This window comes from Leptopilina boulardi, unplaced genomic scaffold (assembly GCF_019393585.1).
Source record: "Leptopilina boulardi isolate dan_hultmark-lab unplaced genomic scaffold, ZJU_Lbou_2.1 LbouV2_162, whole genome shotgun sequence".
NCBI classification, from domain to species: Eukaryota; Metazoa; Arthropoda; class Insecta; order Hymenoptera; family Figitidae; genus Leptopilina; species Leptopilina boulardi.
Window position 1 is genome coordinate 434,888 of NW_026137710.1, and position 20,040 is coordinate 454,927.

A 20,040-nucleotide genomic window follows, 5' to 3' on the forward strand; every position below is an offset into this window, starting at 1 on the left:
TTTGCAATGAAAATTTGGTGAAATACTGTTCAAATGTTGTACTATTATATAAAAATTTAATAAATATATTAACTTTCTTTGTATCGCCAAAAAAAATTCTTAAAAGTATGCATTATTTTCACCGAATTAACTATACCCCCCCTTAAATACAAGGGTTTTTGTATATGAATTTTTAATTTCGCTTTGGAAAAAGGCAATCGGTTTTGTTTTCCGTAAATGCAAGACTCACATAATTCTTTATCAGGGGTGATATTATTAATTATATAGTGATCTTCTATCATTTCATTATTTTTAAGTAATTGAAATTTGTCTCTATTTATGTGACCTAATCTATGATGCCATAAATTAGAGGCATTTTTAATAGTATTATTATTATATACTGTTAAGCAACGTGGTATTTTATACACGATTTTTATTAAATTATGTGCAAACTTACCAGTGAAAATTACTTTATCCGCCTTTTGAATTTTTACACCTTTCTGATCAAATATAATTTTCATACCATTTTGCTGCATCCTCCTAACAGACAAAAGATTATAAAGCACTTCTTTCAAATGGAGCACGTTTTAGAAGCTAATACTTACTTTAATTAATTTTTACACATAGCATTGTTTAAACAACCCTTAATTAACAAATACATAGTACCGCTGCTTTTGCATGTTTCAGATTTGGGTTTGCTTTAAGTTTTTTTGAAGATAATGTATTTTTATAGGGGAGTGTAGTCAGGGATGAAAATAGTTTTGACTGTTCTCTACAACTTCCCCTGTAGGCAGAATTTTGAGATTTCTCGCATATGGTTCGAAAGATCCCTTGATTAAGGAGTGTCATCTTTTGGGAATATATTTTTTAATTTGTCTTAAATGTATTGCATTTTTTTCGAATTTTTGATTTTTTTCTCTATTTTTTAACCGTTTCTTTTTATATCGCTATGTCTCATAGATTTCAAGGAAATCTATCAGAAAAATCGTCATAATACAATTTCGAAATACAAAACAAACATTTTAATATAATAGAAGATATTTGAAAAATTTTGAAATAACGATAACTTTTAAAAAAGTTGTAAACTCAGATGCTGATTACATGAACATTTTGCTTCCTCTTTACGATCAGCAAAAAAATTTGCTTCCTCGTGGAGAAAGCATTAACATTTAAATAAACATACATAAATAATATAATAATATAAACATTTCAGTACCTATACATTTGAGTTAAATTAAAAGAATTAATAGAAGTTAAAAAACCAAAAATTCACATTTTAGCTGATATTTCTAAAAATTAATGAAAAATAATATATAATTTATAATTATTTACAATTATATCGATTTGTTGCAATGCATGGAACACTATTATTTTATATTTAAACTTGAATTTAAATAAATACAAAAATTTTCAGCTAAAATGTGAATTTTTTATTTTTTAACTTTCATTAATTTATTAAATTTACCTCAAATGTAAACTTTATATATACTAATCAATTTGTTTTCATGCAAGGAAAACAATTAATTATTTTCAATACCAAAATTCAGAAGGCAGCGCTACAAATAATCAGCAGCGCCTTTCAAGTAACATATTATTTGAAAAAAGTAATTAATATCACAAATCATATTTTTATTTAATGTAAATATTTTTAATAAACAAACAAAGGCAGACAAAAAATACAACAGCATATTTATAATATAATATAATAATAAAATATCTATTATTATGTTATTATTATATAAAAACAAACATCGGTTGTAAATATTTTTTACATTTTTATTCTTATTTCTTAACCGCTACATTAAACGTAAAAACGTAACGAAATTTTATAAATTCAGTACGTATCATATGGGCAAACTTTACCCGAGCGAGCGAGGAATACATCGCTAGTTTTCATTAAAATTATATGCGAATCAAGTATGGTGATAATTGTAAATTACTTTACACTGATACCGATAGACTTGTTTATAAAATTAAATGTGTTATCTACTCTGATATGATGGTAGATATTTGCAAATTGGATACATCGGATTACCCACCTTATAATGTATATGACATTCTGCAAGCTAATAAAAAGTCTTAGGCCTCATGAAAGATGAGTGCAGTGGGAAACTTGTAACACAATTTGTTAGATTGCGTAGTAAAATGTACAGTCTTCGTGTTGAAGGTCCAGATTTTATGAAAAAAAAGTTAAAGGTATCAAGACGGCAGTTGTAAAAAAAACTATTACTTTCAATGATTATCTATTCTGCTTAAAAAACGTTTAAATTCAATCTAGAACACATTATTGTATAAGATCAAAACTGCACAATGTACACGCACTAAAAGAAACCAAAACAACTTTAAGTCCATTTGATGATAAAAGATATTTATTAAAAAATAGTACAGACACTCTCGCTTGGGAACATTGTAATATTGTAAACGATAATAACGATAATGATGTAGAAATGTTACAAGTCTGATGTATATATTTCTTATTTATATTAATTGTACATATTGAAAAAGAGTTGCAATCGAAGGAGAAGCGCAATTAAATTCTTAATAAATAAAAACTTTTTATTAATTTTATGTCTACTTTATTTAATAAAACCTTCATATACATTATTACAATCGTTGACATAGCTCTAACAAGTATAAATAAATTCTTAGAAGATGCATTTGTTCCTTTTCAAAAATGCAAGTTGAAACATGTCTAGTATGTAAAAAGCATAAATCTTCTCTATGTTCCTTTTCAAAAAAGGAAAGTTGAAACGTGTCTAGTCTGTGAAAAGCATAATTTTTTTTAGATTATAAAGACTTTTTTTGTTTCCTCTAACAATGAAGTTGGAACTTGTCTAAACTTGCTTAATCGAATTCAGTATATTAAAAGCACATTCTTTTAAAATTTCTAAAAGCTAACTTTTACTTTTCTAAAAGTTAACTTTTTCAAGGAGTAGTCGTTCTCTCTTCCAGAGGAGTACTGGTTACTCTCCTCAGAAAGCAAATCAAAATAGTGTTCTATTAGCGTTATATACATATCTTTGATGGTTATAATTATATTCATAAAAATTCATTCTTTATTTATCAAAGAATATTAATTAATTGTAATCGTCTAACAATTATATAAGTTTTAAATTAATACTTAATTATTAATACTAAACTGTTTTAATTAATTTCGTAAGAATAATAATGTTTAATTAATAATTTTTAATTTAAAATGCATATAACAGATAAATTAGAAAAAATAAAAATTTTAGTTTATTTATAATTAGATTGACAAATTAAATGTTGTGTAAATAAATAATTAGTTAAACTTACTGAAATAATTGAGGAGCAAGGTTTTGAAAGTTGATAAATCCATATATTGTTTTTTTGAGAAATTTAAAGAAACGTCATTTTTTACATAGCCTCTAAAACTTATTTTGGGGTAAAAAATGTTAATTAATTATATCCATGAGAATAAAAAAAATTTTAAATTAAGATCATGTAAGTTAAGTTAATATATTTTTAAAATAAAAATTCTTTGTTAATAATTTTTTTTAAATTTAACATTGACAAATTTAATTAATTAATTTACTACCAATTGCCCGATGGAAAAGATAACGAATACTCAATAATTAATTTATTAAATCTGTATTTATTTCAAGACAAAACTTATGCGTTGATTTTGTATCAGCACTGTATATAAACACATTTGCCTGATGGGCGAACCAAACAGTAACATTGTATATATAACGTTAATTATTGTTTTAATTTTTAGAAAAGAAAACGTAATTACTGGTCTATTATCTTAATTCATTAATATTATTAACAACTGGGAAGGATACTTTAAGTTCAATATAAAGGACCCCGCACAAACATAGGGGAAAAAAAATTTTCGGTCAAATTTTTTTTATACTTTGCAGTTTTGTAGCTTATTATCTCCTGAATAAAAAATGTTAATGGCAAAACCCCGGAAATTCAATAGTTTTTGACTTACACTATGTTGAGTCTCAATAAATGGGAAAAAATGAATCAAGTTTCGTAAAGATTGCATAAGGCTTACTCAAAGCTTAAGGCTTCTTTACGGCTTAAGACTCAAGGCTCAAGGCTTGATAAAGACAGGCAAGGCAGGCTTATGGCTCAAAGCTCCATTAAATCTCAAGGCTTGCTCAAGGATCCAAGCACTCCTAAGCACCAAGTCTTCTTACGACACCAGGATTGATTGTAACTCAAGCTTTGATTATGGCTCAAGACTTGATAATGACTCAAGGCTTGATTATGGCTCAAGGCTTGATTATAACTCAAGGCTTGATTATGGCTCAAGGCTTGGTTCTGGCTCAACAGCTTGTTTATGGATCAAGATTTAATCGTAGCTCAAGACTTGGTCCTGAATCACGGCGTGATCATTGCTCAAAGCTTGGTTCTGGTTGAAAAATTGTTTATGGATCAAGACTTGATCATGGCTCAAAGCTTGTTTATGGATGAAGACTTGATCATGAATTAAGGCTTGGTCTTGGATCAAGACTTAATCATGGCTCAAGGCTTGGTTCTGGTTCGAATCTTGTAAACAAAATTTGAGCCATATTCAAGCATTAACTCTTAAACAAGACTTAAGACATATTCAAGCCTTGAGTTATAACCAAGCTTTGAGCCATAAACAAGACTTGAGCCAGAACCAAGCCTTAAGCCATAAACAAGCCTTGAGCCATATTCAAGCCTTGAGCTATAACTAAGCTTTGAGCCATATTCAAGACTTGAGCCAGAACCAAGCCTTGAGCCATAATCAAGCCTTGAGTTATTATTAAGTCTTGAGCCACAATCAAGCCTTGAGTTCTAATCAAGCCTTGAGCCATAAACCAGACTTGAGCCAGAACCAAGCCATAAGCCATATTCAAGCTTCGAGTTATAACCAAGCTTTGAGCCATAAACAAGACTTGAGCCATAATCAAGACTTGAGCCAGAACCAAGTCTTGAGCCATAATAAAAGCTTGAGTTACAATCAACCCTGGTGTCGTAAGAAGACTTGGTTCTTAGGAGTGCTTGGATCCTTGAGCAAGCCATGAGATTTAATGGAGCTTTGAGCTATAAGCCTGCCTTGCCTGTCTTTATAAGAATAAGCAGTCTACCCTCCAGTGACAGCGGCTTACCTTCACACGAAGTTACACAGCTCTACCTCGTTTAACGCAACTGCTTTACCGGCGAGTTGAACTGTTCTACTTTTTTTTCTCCGTGTAGGGTTGCATTTGTTAAAATTCACATTTAATTTAAGAATAGAGTGAAGTTGCTAATTTAATTCTTTTTTCTGAAATTCATTTATAAGTATGAGAGTTATTTGCTTACCATTTTCATTATAAAAGTTATCTAAATCTGTTTGTAGGGAAAATATCTTCTGTTTTTGCAGTAAATGATGTCAAATCGAAGTTCCATCAGCTAAAGTCTTTTTAAATTTAGCTACTAGGATTGTATAAACTTTTAGACAACCTAACCTATTCAAACAGGCTTTAAATTGATTTTCAAAAATTGAAACGGCATCATCTAAGAATAAATTAATATCTATGTGTCTCATATTAATAATTGTTCCGCTTTAAATTCAAGAGTTAAATGCCCTATCAGTCACAGTCCATTTAATTCTATAATTCGCTTCAGAACCCTCTCCACGTTTCATTACCGAATCAAAGTGTCATTCAAAATAACAAATTTGTTTTAGTAAATTCAGAATTCACTCTTTTTGATTACCTTTAACAGCAGAAAAACGTTAAGAAATTTTTTTTTGAAAGAGCATAATGTTTTTAACATTTACTACGCATATGTAAAATAAAAAGACATTTAAATGATTGGTTGGCCAAACAGGTTAAAAATTCAAAAATTCCTGCGATCAACAGCACCATCTAGAGACATCGGTCACTAACACCGATATATGGTAAAGTATAGTTACCATTGGTAAATAGGGACTTACCATGAAAAAAAAGAAGTTTCAAAAAGTGGTGCCCTCTTTTGAAAAACTAGTAAAATAGGAACTTACGATAAAAAATAAAATCGGCATACAAAATAGTGGGATGGAAACTTAAAAAATACATATGAAAATGAGTGGGTGACCAAGTGGGAGGTGATTGGATGGAATTTAAAAAAAAATGCGTGTGCAAAATAAAAAAGACATACTTAAATGAGTGTGTGGTCGGTGATGGCCAAGTGGGAGGAAAGTGGGTGGGATTCTCTAAAAAGGCATAAGCAAAAAGGTAAATTAGGAATGTGTAGTGGCGCCCTCTCTTTCTAAATAATATAATAATAATATAATATATAATATATAATATAATAATAATAAAAATATAATATAACTTAAAATTTTTGCTACTGTAAGAGGGTAAGGTAGATATCTTCCAGTAGCGCCCTCTATTGATGATAGTCATTGGTCAATATTCTAAAAGTTTAAAAATAAATAGTTATAAAATTTAAGTTAAAAAATAGAACAAAAAAATTTAAATAATTTTAATTCTACTGCTGCGAGTACCGGAGGTCTGATGCTATTGTGTATGAAAGCTGAAACAGAATGACTATCCACGCGTTAGATGCTGCATACAATATGTAGCTCCCCCACCATCTCTCTGCCCCACAACTCTCACGATTCTTTGACTAGACACTCACGTTACCATGTCCAGCGCATTGGGTCCTCTCACGCCACCCACTCCCAACCTTCCACCGTTCCGTGCGGTATTTTGCGAACACTTTATCTCTCGAAGTTCTAATTACGATTTTTGAATTTTTCGGACCGTATATGTTTATTCATGGGAAAGACATATTCAAATTAGAGAGTCGTGTGAGACCAAAAGGGTAGCCTTTTCTTCTCTTCTGAATTCTTTTTTACAAAGAACCGCAAGAGGGTAGAGCTACTATAATAAAAGCATAAACTTATTTTTTGTAACACTATTTTCTACAATTTTTTGTAATAAAATTAATAGATTGCGAGTTATTTGTTAAGCTAAAATCCCTTTTTATCATTGCTTAGCAGGATAGATTTTTTGTCTGAAGTTTAATGAAACATATTATAACTTTTATAAAAACTACATAGATGAAAAAATCATTTTTTCTGAGTCAAGTGCAAAGAACACATTTTTTCAGTTGACAATGCCTAATTTGTTCGTCACCTAATACTCTTCGTTTTAGTTTCTGATAATGATGCTAGTTATTGCCGAGATATAAGAAAAAGGAAACAAAGTTCTTTTTACTTGACTCGGAAAGAATGATTTTTTCATGAATATAATTCCTGACAGAGTGATAAATTTATTAATATGCTTTAATAAAAACTTATTAAAACGTCCTTTTTAAACCATAAATTATGCTAGTCATTTCATGTAAACTTTTTTCTATTCAGTCAATTTCATAAAAAGTCTGAACATGGAACGCCAATTACGAGTAATAATAAATATGACTTGCTCTTCGGTGTCACTACAAATGAAGCACTGTGGAAATTTGCTGATAAAGATATACAACAAGGATTTGAAGGTGATAGGAGGGATCGAATTATCAGAACTTATGTGAGGAACTCATATTCTTATCATCTGACTGAAATTTTTTATACGGTAAGACGATAATTTTTTAAGTTTTTATTCAAGGTAATTAAGAACTTTTCAGCAAAAAGCATGTTTAATATTTTATTTTTTCAACTGTTAAAAACTTTGCTAAAAATTTTAGTAAAATTAAGACGCAAATATCATAATTCTAGACTATAAAATTTTTTATTCTAATTAAGATGTTTTGTTAGCACGGTTACTGCCCTCTTAAGTCTAACATAAGTTTTGAATTACATATTATTAAATTTAAATTATTTCCAATGAGAAATGACTAAAAATTTCGAAGCAGCGGATTCAGTATGGCAACTAAAAATTTTTTTAGTAGCTCTATTAGATACGCAAATTTGTATTTTGAAAAACTGACTTCGGAATCGTAATCAGCGACCCTAAAACCCTTGAGTAGCAAATCTCAAGGGAATTTATTAGTTTTAAAATTTTTTTGTTTTTAACCCACATCCCCCTCTAAAAAGGTTATTTCCACCCTTAAAATCGAAACTTTGCCGATTTGAAAAAATCGCTTTTCTTTCATTGTTCTATGAAATTGTTGTACTTACATTCAATTTGGTGACTATCACTTAAACAGTTTTATTTCTGAAAAACCGCTTTTCTCTATTAAAGAATAAGGAAAAAGTTGTGTAGCAATAAAAATAATAGTATATTATGTATCAAGGACCGCTACCTAAGTCATTATGAATCGAGCGATGTTTGCGGGACGAGTCGTAGGCTCGCGCGAGCCGGAGACGAGTCTGGCAAAAATTGATAGATTCATAATAACGTACGGTCCGTCATGCATACGATATTTTATGCAACACAATGTTATGGGCTGCAAAACATATATTTAGGAAAAAATCAAATAATTTACACAGAAACATAAAAGAAAACAAATGACAGGAGATGTCATTTGTATTTGAGGTTAGGGTTGAATTTGAGTTTAGAGAAAAAACATTCAATCCCGCTTTCATAGAAACCACTGAAATCAAAAGGAAGTTAAATCGTTAAAGCGCTTCTTTTGAATTTTGTCATACAAATGTAATATAGTAATATTGATATAATTTTGTCACAGAACCACTATCAAGCATGCATGAGAGTTTATGAACGAAAGGGATGGTTTACCCCTCGACAGGGTCTAGGGGCGGAGCCCCGGCGGGGGGTTGGGGGGCGAAGCCCCCCGATTATAAAAAACCAACTCAAAAGATTAAAAAAATATTTTTTTAATTTTTAAAGAAAAAAATGAAGAAAATAAAGAAATGCTAAAAAATCATTATAGAAGTAATTTTATTATTACAAACTTCTTTTATTTTTAAATTTTTAATTCTCTTTTGCAGCATACTGATTTGTAATTTAATGATAATATAAGTACTTTCTATTAAAGTCTGCCCCCTCGCGGTCAAAATATCGAAGCTTAGGTGGTTAGCTATATATATTCCTTAAATCGGTGAGGCTACACACATACGCATAATGTAATGGCTAAGCCGAATGACGTTCGGAATTGATCGGGCGGGCTCGTGTATCTTTGCGTGAATTAGAGAAACAAACTGAAAACGAACCGTGCGGGCCTTATCCAATGTTTTGACTTTTTTTCAGATAAAGTATATGAGCCGGTTTTTGAAACAATTCACTAATCGACAATATTTTAAAGGTTAAATTTAGAAATTTTAATTTAAATTAGTAATTAAAATACAATTTTAATTTATTATTTAAATTTCATTTTAAATTTTTATAAAATTTAGAATTCTAAATGTTCTCTCTTCGAATGCATAGTTGAATAAGTACGAAATTCGTTTTCAATAAATCTTATCATAATTATTTTATAATAAGTAAAAAAAATTTCGGTATTACAATATTATCTTTATTTATTTAATTCAGTTAAATCATCGATTAGTAATGTGAAATAATGTGCTTTTGTCAAAGTCATATTAAAAGAAAAATTAAATTCTTTTTATTATTTTGCCGTTAAAATTTTTGAAAAATATTTTTTGTAATATAATAAAATTTTAGAATTTAAAAATTTTACCTAATACTGACAACAATGTTTATAATTTAATTCTTAAGAATGTTCTCATTTTATTTAAAATTGAATCAATTTTTTATGTCTATTTAATAGTTTATTAAAAAATATAATTTTTTTTATATTATACTTTTAAATTTTCGATTTGTAAATGCTTACACATTATAAGTATAGCTTACATTTTTTAAAATATTAAATTTAAAAACATTTTGTCAAGAGATTAAATTTTTTAACTTAAAATAAATAGGGTAAATGCTCCAGTGGTGGATCAGGCACCAATGGTGGATCAACAGCGTTAAAAAGGTTAAAATAAACTATTTCTAATTGAACTAAATGTTTCAATCGTTTAGGGGAGGTGTATAGATAAGTTTTATGAAATAAAATCATTTGAAAATATTTAGGAAAACAAAGCAATACAACAATTGTTGATTTTATGCTTTTTCACATGAAATCTTAAAAAATAATTGTTTAGTCTAAATTTTTTTAATTTTTATAGTAGAAAGTAATCAATTCTTTCCATATAGAATACTTTTGGAAAAAAAATTACATCATTAAGTTATTTTTGTGTAGTGTAAAGGGGTAAATGATCCACGACTGGAGCAATGTCATTTTATTGTTGAATGTGGGTGTGAGGGGGTGTAAACGTTACAAGCAGGTCGAAAACTACACGATAGTGTCCTTGAAAACTTGTTAATTCATACTATTGTAAAGATTACCCTATATTTTTCATCTGAAAAAATCTGTACACCTTTAAAGTCAAAATAATAAATTTAGTAGGCTTAATTGATCCACCACTGGTGCAGTTACCTAAATAAAATAATCAATTTTAAAAAATATTTTATAGGTTTTTAAATCAGAAAAATTGTTTTTGTAAATTAATAAATTATTTTTTCTTTGGACTTGTCCAAGTAAAAAATGATTAAATTTTAAATAAAATGAGAATATTCTTAAAATTTAAATTGTAAACATTGTTGTCAATACCTATTAAAATTATCCACAATTTAATACATTATTAATTTGTATAGAATATTCCATGGTGTTTAGTTTCACATTATTATTTATGTTTAACTAAATTGAATAAATAAAGATAATATTTATAAAAATGATGTCAGTTTTTTTTACTTTTCAATAGTGTTATCAAAAAAATTTGTTTTTCATTTTTTATTAAAAAAGTAACAATTTTTTATAAACAAATTAAATTTTTTTTAATTTGTATGTGATTTTTTTAAAACATATCTGGAAATAAGAAGAAGATTTAGTGAAAAAATTTAGAGTCAGCCAATAAGTTTTATATTTTTCTGTATTTAAAAAAAACACCACTTGCAGCATTGTGCACATTTTTGAATAGTAAAAAAAATTGATAAATTGTTAAAAATTATTTAAAAAATTTTTTTTTGAAACCTGAAATTTTATTTCACTATGAAAAATGAAAGAAAATTTTTTTTTTTTTTTTTATTTTTTAATAATTTAACAATTTTTTTTACTTTTCAGAAATGTGCACAATGCTGCGCGCAGTGTTTAAATGTATATTTAAACCTATAATCTTAGTTATTTCCAGTATTTCTTAGTATTTTCAGGTATGTTTAAAATTTTTTTTTAAAAATCATATTCCAATTTAAAAAAACTTAATTTGTTTATAAAATTTTTTTATTTTTTAATAAAAAATAAAAAAAAAATTTCGTTAACATTATTGAAAAGTAAAAGATAAACTGGAACTTTTCTTCTCTTGGCAAAAATTGAAAAAATCCAATTTTTTGTATACATTTACAAAACTGAAATTTTGAAAATTTATAACTCGAAAATTTGCATAAAGAAAGTATCTTTTTTCACTACAGAACACGAAAAAATTATATTTGGCTGAAATTAAAGGGTCGACTGAAATCTCACGTGAAATCACCCATACGTTTAAGAAAAACATTTTTTAATTAAAAATTTATAATAATTATTGAAAACGAATTTCGTACTTATTCAACTATGCATTCGAAGAGAGAACATTTAGAATTTTAAATTTTATAAAAATTTAAAATGAAATTTAAATAATAAATTAAAATTGTATTTTAATTACTAATTTAAATTAAAATTTCTAAATTTAACCTTAAAAATATTGTCGATTAGTGAATTGTTTCAAAAACCGGCTCATATACTTTATCTGAAAAAAAGTCAAAACATTGGATGAGGCCCGCACGGTTCGTTTTCAGTTTGTTTCTCTAATTCACGCAAAGATACACGAGCACGCCCGATCAATTCCGAACGTCATTCGGCTTAGCCATTACATTATGCGTATGTGTGTAGCCTCACCGATTTAAGGAATATATATAGCTAACCACCTAAGCTTCGATATTTTGACCGCGAGGGGGCAGACTTTAATAGAAAAGCGCGATTTGCATTACGTGCTTACTCTCAATTCCTCTCTGATCTTAATACAAAAACTATATTTGCTTTTCTTAATAATTACCAAACATAAACTTAAGCGAAATTAATGAACATAATATATTTTCTTTAATCACTATAAGTAAAATGAAAAAGTACAAATTAAAAAATATTTTTATCACTGAGAAAAAACTATTATTTCGCAAGGCAATATTAAACTTTCTTTTCGCACTAACAATAATATTGCTCTAATAGTTTAAAGAATGCTTTTTTTATTTCGCATTAAAATTGTGAACCGTGAAAGAGCAGTTATTAAAAATCAAAGGTCCTTTTTTCGGCGAAAGATTCACAGTTTGCGACTTTGATGTAGCAATATTTAATTGACATAAAATATCATTAGCTGAAATGTTAACTGTTTCTGAGTTTTGTGTCTTAACTCTTAATTCAGACAAGACATCGTTTTCATCAGTTCTTTGGCGCTTAGACGTTGAGGATTCGTTTTCACGATCGTGAAGAATTTTTTTAGCTGAACTGAAGCCAAGAGCAGACGATATTTGCTTGCTGACTTTACACTTGTTTGATATTGAATCTTCAACATATCCCTTTGCAACACTGGTCGATTTCCATTCTCCGAAACGCTTCAACGCTAGAGAATCAGCTCCCGAGTCAACATAAATTGTTGCTGAGCTACGCCGCAAAACATGTCCTGTATACGAGTCAGGATTTTCCAAATTTAAATAATTTGCAATAGTTTTCGGGATAACTTGGAATTTGTGTTTGCCAATGGGCTACATGGTGCATTTGCCTTCCTGATAGTTGAGAAAAAACCTATCAATTGTTGCTCTTTCCGGACCCAAATACATATAATTCTCTACTATCCCAGTATATTCTTCGCCAATAACAAATTTTCGAGGTCTTTTGGTCTTGGTATCGGGAATGTCAATTACTATCAAATTGCCTTGTTTTTTCACATCTTTAACTTTGACATTGACAAGCTCACCGCCTCGGCTAGCACCAAAGACTCCAAAAATAAGAGCAACCTGTATAAATAAAAATCTTACAATTTCTTGCAACACATTAGATTTTTTACTTTTATATCCTGACGAATAATTTTTTTAAAAAGCATTCAGAAGATTATAACCGCTGATATTGATATTTTCTTTAACAATCAACATGCTTTTCAGAATAGAATGCGTGGTCCAAAGCGTTGTAGGCTTATATCCCTTATCACGCAGCTCATTGAAATAAGCCAGAAAAACGGTTTCATTTGATGAATTTGTTCCGTGTGTTTTCTTCCACGCGACAAATTTTTCGTAATACTTCTCGTAATTATATTTAGATTTTTCAGGCAGCAAATTTGCCACAGCTTTTTTGGCTCCTCTGCACAATTCTTCCAGCAATTCATCTTCCGAACTATTACCCATTTTCTATCGACGCGACCACTCAAACTTTAATCGACACTAATTGTTTTTATATTAAATTGCACAGTATATATTTGCATAGATTAATCTCTAATCTCTTATAATTACGTCACTTAGTCGATTAACAACGTTTTATTTGCGTTTTGACATGTAGGGTTAGGTTATGGTGCATAGTGTAGGAATATTGAGTAATACGTAGTTAGATTCATAGGTGGTAGCACTTACTAGGGGTCGATTACGTAACTTTCCCACATCCCACTTCCCATCTTTCACACCCCACATCCCACTTCCCATATTTCACACCCTACTTCCCACTTCCCATATTTCACACCCCAGTTCCCACTTCCCATCTTTCACATACCACATCCCACTTCCCATATTTCACATTCCATATCTCACTTCCCACATTTGTGGTATGTGAAAGATGCGTAGTGAGATGTGAGAAGTGGGATGTAAAATGTGGAAAGTGGCATGTGATTTATGGCAAGTGGGATATGGGATGTGGGATGTGAAATATGGGAAGTGAGATGTGGGATGTGAAATGTGGGAAGTGAGATGTAGGAAGTGCGATGTGAGATGTTGGATGTGGGAAGTGGTATGTAAAATGTGGGAAGTGATAAGTGGGATGTAAAATGTGGGAAGTGAGATTTAGGAAACGAGATGTTGGATGTGGGAAGTGGTATGTAAAATGTGGGAAGTGGGATGTAAAATGTAGGAAGTGAGATGTGGGATATGGGATGTAAAATGTGTGAAGTGAGATGTGGGATGTAAAATGTGGGATGTGAGAAAGTTACGTAATCGACCCCCTGGCAGCTTTGCACTCCCAAAATTGAAATTGAAATAATTCTAATTCTAAATGATCAAAATTTTGATAAAACAAAACTCAAACTAAAAAAAATGTAAACAAAAATTTAAATTCCTAAAATAAACTAAATACCTGACAATTTAGAAAAATAACTAAACAAAGTAAAATTTAAAAAATTTTTTTTTTAAATTATTGAAAGTTAAAAATTAATAAATATCTAAGAAAAACCCAATTTTCAATGTTTTTACTATTTTTTTTATTTCTCTGGCAAAAATTAATATTTTTAAACGTTCTTAGGCTCAGTGAAATCGTATTTTGTTATGCAATTCAAATTATATAAAACAATTCATGTACACATTCTTCCCTAGCGTATGCAAACCGTGAAAGTTGGCTCATAAAATGTCAAAAAATTGTGATTAATATTTATATGACAAAAAATGATCAGTAAAATGTATAAATCTTAAATTTACTTACATAAATCAGAGAAGTTTAGAATTATATATTTACTTGATTTTAAAACATTATATTTTATTGTAGAATTAAATTTAAATTTTTTGACATTTTATGAGCCAACTTTCACGGTTTGCATACGCTAGGGAAGAATGTGTACATGAATTGTTTTATATAATTTAAATTGCATAACAAAATACGATTTCAATGAGCCTAAGAACGTTTAAAAATATTAATTTTTGTCAGAGAAATAAAAAAATAGTAAAAACATTGAAAATTGGGTTTTTCTTAGATATCTAATTGAAAAATTAACATATTCTCTTTGTCAAGGTGTCATTTCTTTCAGAATTTTATTAACTTTAATAAAATAAAAAGGAAAAAATTTTAGTTTTAATATTTTTGAAGATTTGAACAGTTTTATAGTTGTTGAAAAAGCAGAGTTCGCACAATTTCGGACGGTAGTGTATATATATAATACATATATATAATTATATTAAAATTTATTTTTACGAAATTTGAAATTTTTGTAAATTTAAATTTTCGTGCATATTCCGCTAAAACATAGAAACTGCAAAAGAGTCTAATTAAAACAAAGCATTGCGATGGCCCTCGCAGGTGTTGACGCAATGTGATTTCTGCCCAGTGCTCTGAATGTCAACGTGAAGCTTTAAGGGGTTACGCCACCCTGAACGCATGAAAATCGGATGGTTTTTTAGGAATTTTTTTGACAAAACTGTTAGAGGTAGGACTTATTTACATTTATTGATGCTTTAATACATATATTAAGCTTTATAAATATTTAAAATAAATGGTTTTTAATTAAAAATGGCGGATATATAAGTATTGGCGTGGATCAATTTTTCCGGAGCACTCCTTGATGGTGTATCTGATTGGCAGTTCAATTTTTGTCTGAAACAAGTAAAACAATATTTTTCTTAAAAAGTGACAAATTTTGAACAGAGTGACGAAGCCATTTAAAAAAAAAATTTTTTACGCAAATGGAAGCACTTCAAAAATTGACATTTTTTTTTGGCTAAAAATACCATATAAAAAATTGGATAAAAAATTTTCAAATTATTCAATCAAAAAAATCCCACGTTACTGCGTGGAAAATCTATTTAGGAAGATGTATATTAATTTGCAAGTCAATCGGTTGAATTGTTTTTGAGTTATCGTGTACACCTTCTCGAAAAATGTGGTTTCGAGAAAAACGCAAAAGAAGAAAAAAATATACTGTAGTGTATTATAACTTGAAAATTTTTTAACTTACTATTTAATCAGCAATTCCTGGGCCATAATACTCGTCTCCTAGAATGGAAAGAATGTCCTATGATCTGAAAATGGAAAGTCGTTAAGGAGGCGCTAGACGCCTTCTAGCAACTCTCGGCGCGTCCCTACCCGCAGACTTCTAAAGATCATAACTTTTGTAATAAGTGAGACATTGTTTTCGGAGACATCTCAAAATATTCGTTAGAATATAAATTTTGAAATTAAGCAAAAAAAATCAATTTTTTAAAAATTTCAGGGTGGCATAAGCCCTTAAGTTTAGACTGTGTTTTGACTACTTGTGTAGTTTTCATCGGGTTTTTTTGACAGTTCGTGGTTATAATAAATCATTATTGCGAAGAACTGTCAAAATTATAGAAATATATACTATCCTGCATGAAAAAGTTGGACTCGGTCATAAAGACTACCATTATTGCGAAAAGAAAGGTTCGATATAGAGCCCATAACAGGCTTGTGTTGCATAAAAACTAATTGACAAACTTATTTAAAGAATCTGATTAACAGATATAAAAGATGAAAAAAATAATATAAAACACGAAAAAATCGTTTGTAATATGTAGTTCTAAGACTTTGAAATTTGCTAAAATACTTGTTTTTGAGATCTTTAAACACATAAAAACAGTGAAAGGGTAGTAATATCAACAAATCCAGTAAATGGTATTTTTATTTTAATTAGTTTTAGGGAAAAAAACAAAAAAATTAAATTAAATTTTTTTTTGACGCATAGTGTTATTAATTCGATCATTTTTTGATTATTTTCAAAATTGACACAATTTTATCAACTTATCAATGTTGACCAGGAATTATGTAGATTATGTAATTTGATTGGATTCTGACGTCAAATTCAAATTTATTTAGACGTCAAAGTCAAATTTAATTTCAGAAATTCATTTTTTGATTAGATTTTGACATCAAATTCAAATTTATTTCGACGTCAATGTCAAATTTAATTCGAGAAATTCATTTGTTAATTTGATTTTGACATCAAATTCAAATTTATTTTTTGATTTGATTTTGATGTCGAAATAAATTTGAATTTGACGTCAGAATCAAATCAAATTACATAATCGACACCCAGTGTTTAATCATTTTAAAAATTGACTGAATTTTAACAACTTACTAATATTTGATATTAAAATTATAAGTAAACAACTTTGAAAATTTTGCCTTTTTGGAACAGTTTAGGTGGTAGGATGAATGAGACTAGATGTTAATTTCTAATTTTTGCCAATGTTTCAGCCTCTGCATCAAGTGCCATCATCAGGGCTTATATATTATATCCAAAAAAAATTTAGAATGCCATCATTTTCTCCAAAACCCAATTTACAGAATATCTAACTGTCAAAAACTTATTTCTCTGAATACTTATGTAACCGAAAATCCACTGATCAGAATACTTAACCCCATCGCAGTCGAGGCCAAAATCTCATAAGTGGGCCCAAAATGTCAGTAAATTTTTGAATGACCAAAATTTGTGCAAATGTGTATACTACGGTATTTAAGGTCGCTGATTACGATTCCAAAGTCAGATTTTAAAAATTCAAAATGGCGGAGCCAATATGGCGGACGATTTTTCAACAAATGGCAAAAATGATTTAAAAATACTTAAAAATTTTTACTTGGGGGTTTTGAGGGTCACTGATTATGAATCTATAGTCAGATTTCAAAAATACAAAATGGCGTTACCAATGTGGCAGATAATTTTCTAAAAATTTAAAAATTAATTAAAATTACTTAAAATCTGCTACTCAGGGGTTTTGAACGTCGCTGTTTACGATATTCAAATCAGATTTTGAAAACTCAAAATAGCATAGTATGGGTGTGATTATTATAGTATCCATTTTGAATTTTGAAATTTTGTAATTCTGACATCAAATTCGGAATCAGCGACCCCAAAAGCCCCCGAGTAACGAGTTTTAAGCGAATATGGTCAATTTTCAAAATGTTTGGTCGACATATTGGATCCGCCATTTTGAATTTTGTAATTCTGACATCAAATTTGGAATCAGCGACTCCAAAAACCCCCGAGTAACAAATTTCAAGCGAATATAGTCAATTTTCAAAAATTTTGGTTGCCATATTGGATCCGCCATTTTGAATTTTGTAAATCTAACATCAAATTCGGAAATAGCGACCCCAAAAACCCCCGAGTAACAAATTTTAGGCCAATTCCGTCTTATTATTGGGCTCAAAATTTTTGTGCGTGTATACACGTCATCGACACTTTGAGCCCACCTATTCTATGATGTGTATACACGTCATCGACACCCAAGGGGTTAATTCACAGAAACTCCACTAGTCAGAATGTTCAAATTTCCTAATCTCCATATGCTAAAATATTTAACTTTCAAACACTCTATTTTTCAGAATATTTAATTTCACGAATCTTTATTTGTCTCAATAATTAAATTTCCAAATTTTCATTTGGCATAATATCTAACTTTCCGAATTTACATTTCTCAGAATATTGAAAATAACAAATTTTTATCTATCCAATTACTTAATTTCCCGACTCCTAATTTGTCAGAATATTTGACATTCCGGATTTCTACTTTACATAATTTATAACTTCCGAATTTCCATTTGTCATAATATTGAACATACCAAAATTTTGTTTGTCAGAATATCAAAATTACCAAATTTGCATTTGTCCAAATATTTAACTTCCTGTATCTCCAGTTGTCAGAACATTAAATTTGCCGAAATTCTAGGTGTCAAAATATTTAACTTTCTAAATTTGTAGTTGTCAGAATATTTAACTTCCCGAATCACAATTTCTCAAAATACTCATCATTCCGAATTTCCATTTGTCATAATATCTAACTTTCCAAAATTTCAGTTGTCATAATATTTATCTTCCCAAACTTTTATTTGTCAGTATATTTTACTTCCCGAATATCCATTTGTCCAAATAATAAACTTACCAAATCTCTAGTTATCCGAGTATTGAAATTCACAAATTTGCATTTGTCAAAACCTTTAATTCCCCGAACTCTAAGATAGCAGAATTGACACTTGCCCGATACATTTTTTCGAATACAGTTTCTCATCTGTATTGAGTCAGTAAGGTGATATAAATAGATGTCGCTTCGATTCACCACCTTCTACCTAGTACAATGCTGGCAAAACATTTGGCTGATATCAAAAATAAAACAAAAACATCTAATAGTCAAGGTCTAAAAAACATAGTAAAATCGGCGGTGAGCGACTTCGTTAACAAAAATAAGCTAGGTGATAAGCAAGCCACCCCATTGGTGGGATTTCGTCCCAACAACGCAGCGCTGGATCCAGAATACGATAAAGACCCGGATTTCTTTGGCTTATTGCTAAAATTAAAAAAAATAGTAAATAAACTAAATAATAAAAAATCCACTTGAATCGATTTGATTCCAAATATATCGTTAAAAAATTTACCACATAATATAATATTATCTATAGTAATTATTTTCAATAACGCTCTCAACAATAGTTATTTCCCAAAAAATTGGAAAACTATCAAAGTTATTCCTTAGTTAAAAAAGGAAAAGTACCCCCGGCTAATAGGTAGCTACAGACCGGTAAGTCTGCTTTTGAACTTTGGAAAATTATTTGAAAGTGTCGTAAACACAAATATAACAAGAATAGCAAATGAAAACCAAACTGTCTCTCTTGAACAGTTTGGATTACGCAGAAAGAGCTCCACTATACATGCAATTAATAAATTCACTTCGGATATTAGTGAGGCCTTGAGTTTAAGACAGTTTGTGCCCGCCTGTCTGATTAACATCGAAAAGGCATTCGATTCAGTCTGGCTCGAGGGTTTGATTTTGCGACTACTGAAAAAACGCTTCCCATATCACATGGTACGAATGATCTGAAATATTATAACCGGTAGAAAAATGTTCATATACATCTCAGAAAAAGTGAAAAGTAGTGAATATGTGTTGAATAACGGTCTCCAACAAAGACCACTAAACTTTCCGATACTTTATAATATTTATATCTGCGAATTACTTAGCGCTGACGGTATTAATAAAAATGTTAACAGTAAAGGTACAGGTTTCGCAGATGATATTGTAATTTATTCGATTCATTTAATAATGTCTAACTTTTTCGCAGCATGGAAACTCAAATGCAACTTTAAAAAATGTGAAACTATCTTATTTTGACCGTTAATAAAGGAAACAAATAAAAATATTCAAAGGTGTGGCG

General features: G+C 29.4%; 1 protein-coding gene across 17 annotated transcripts in view; it reads left to right on the forward strand.

The window, feature by feature from the left end:
- LOC127276984 (neuroligin-2) overlaps positions 1-20,040 on the forward strand; it is an 856,047-nt gene that overhangs the window by 383,106 nt on the left and 452,901 nt on the right. For all 17 annotated transcript variants that reach the window (XR_007842293.1, XR_007842294.1, XM_051297757.1 and 14 more), the window contains one exon: positions 7,310-7,517. Coding sequence is in view for 15 of the 17 variants with exons in the window: in XM_051297757.1 (XP_051153714.1) it covers positions 7,310-7,517 (208 nt within the window). In the remaining 2 variants the exon portion in view is untranslated. The remainder of the gene's footprint in view (positions 1-7,309; positions 7,518-20,040) is intronic.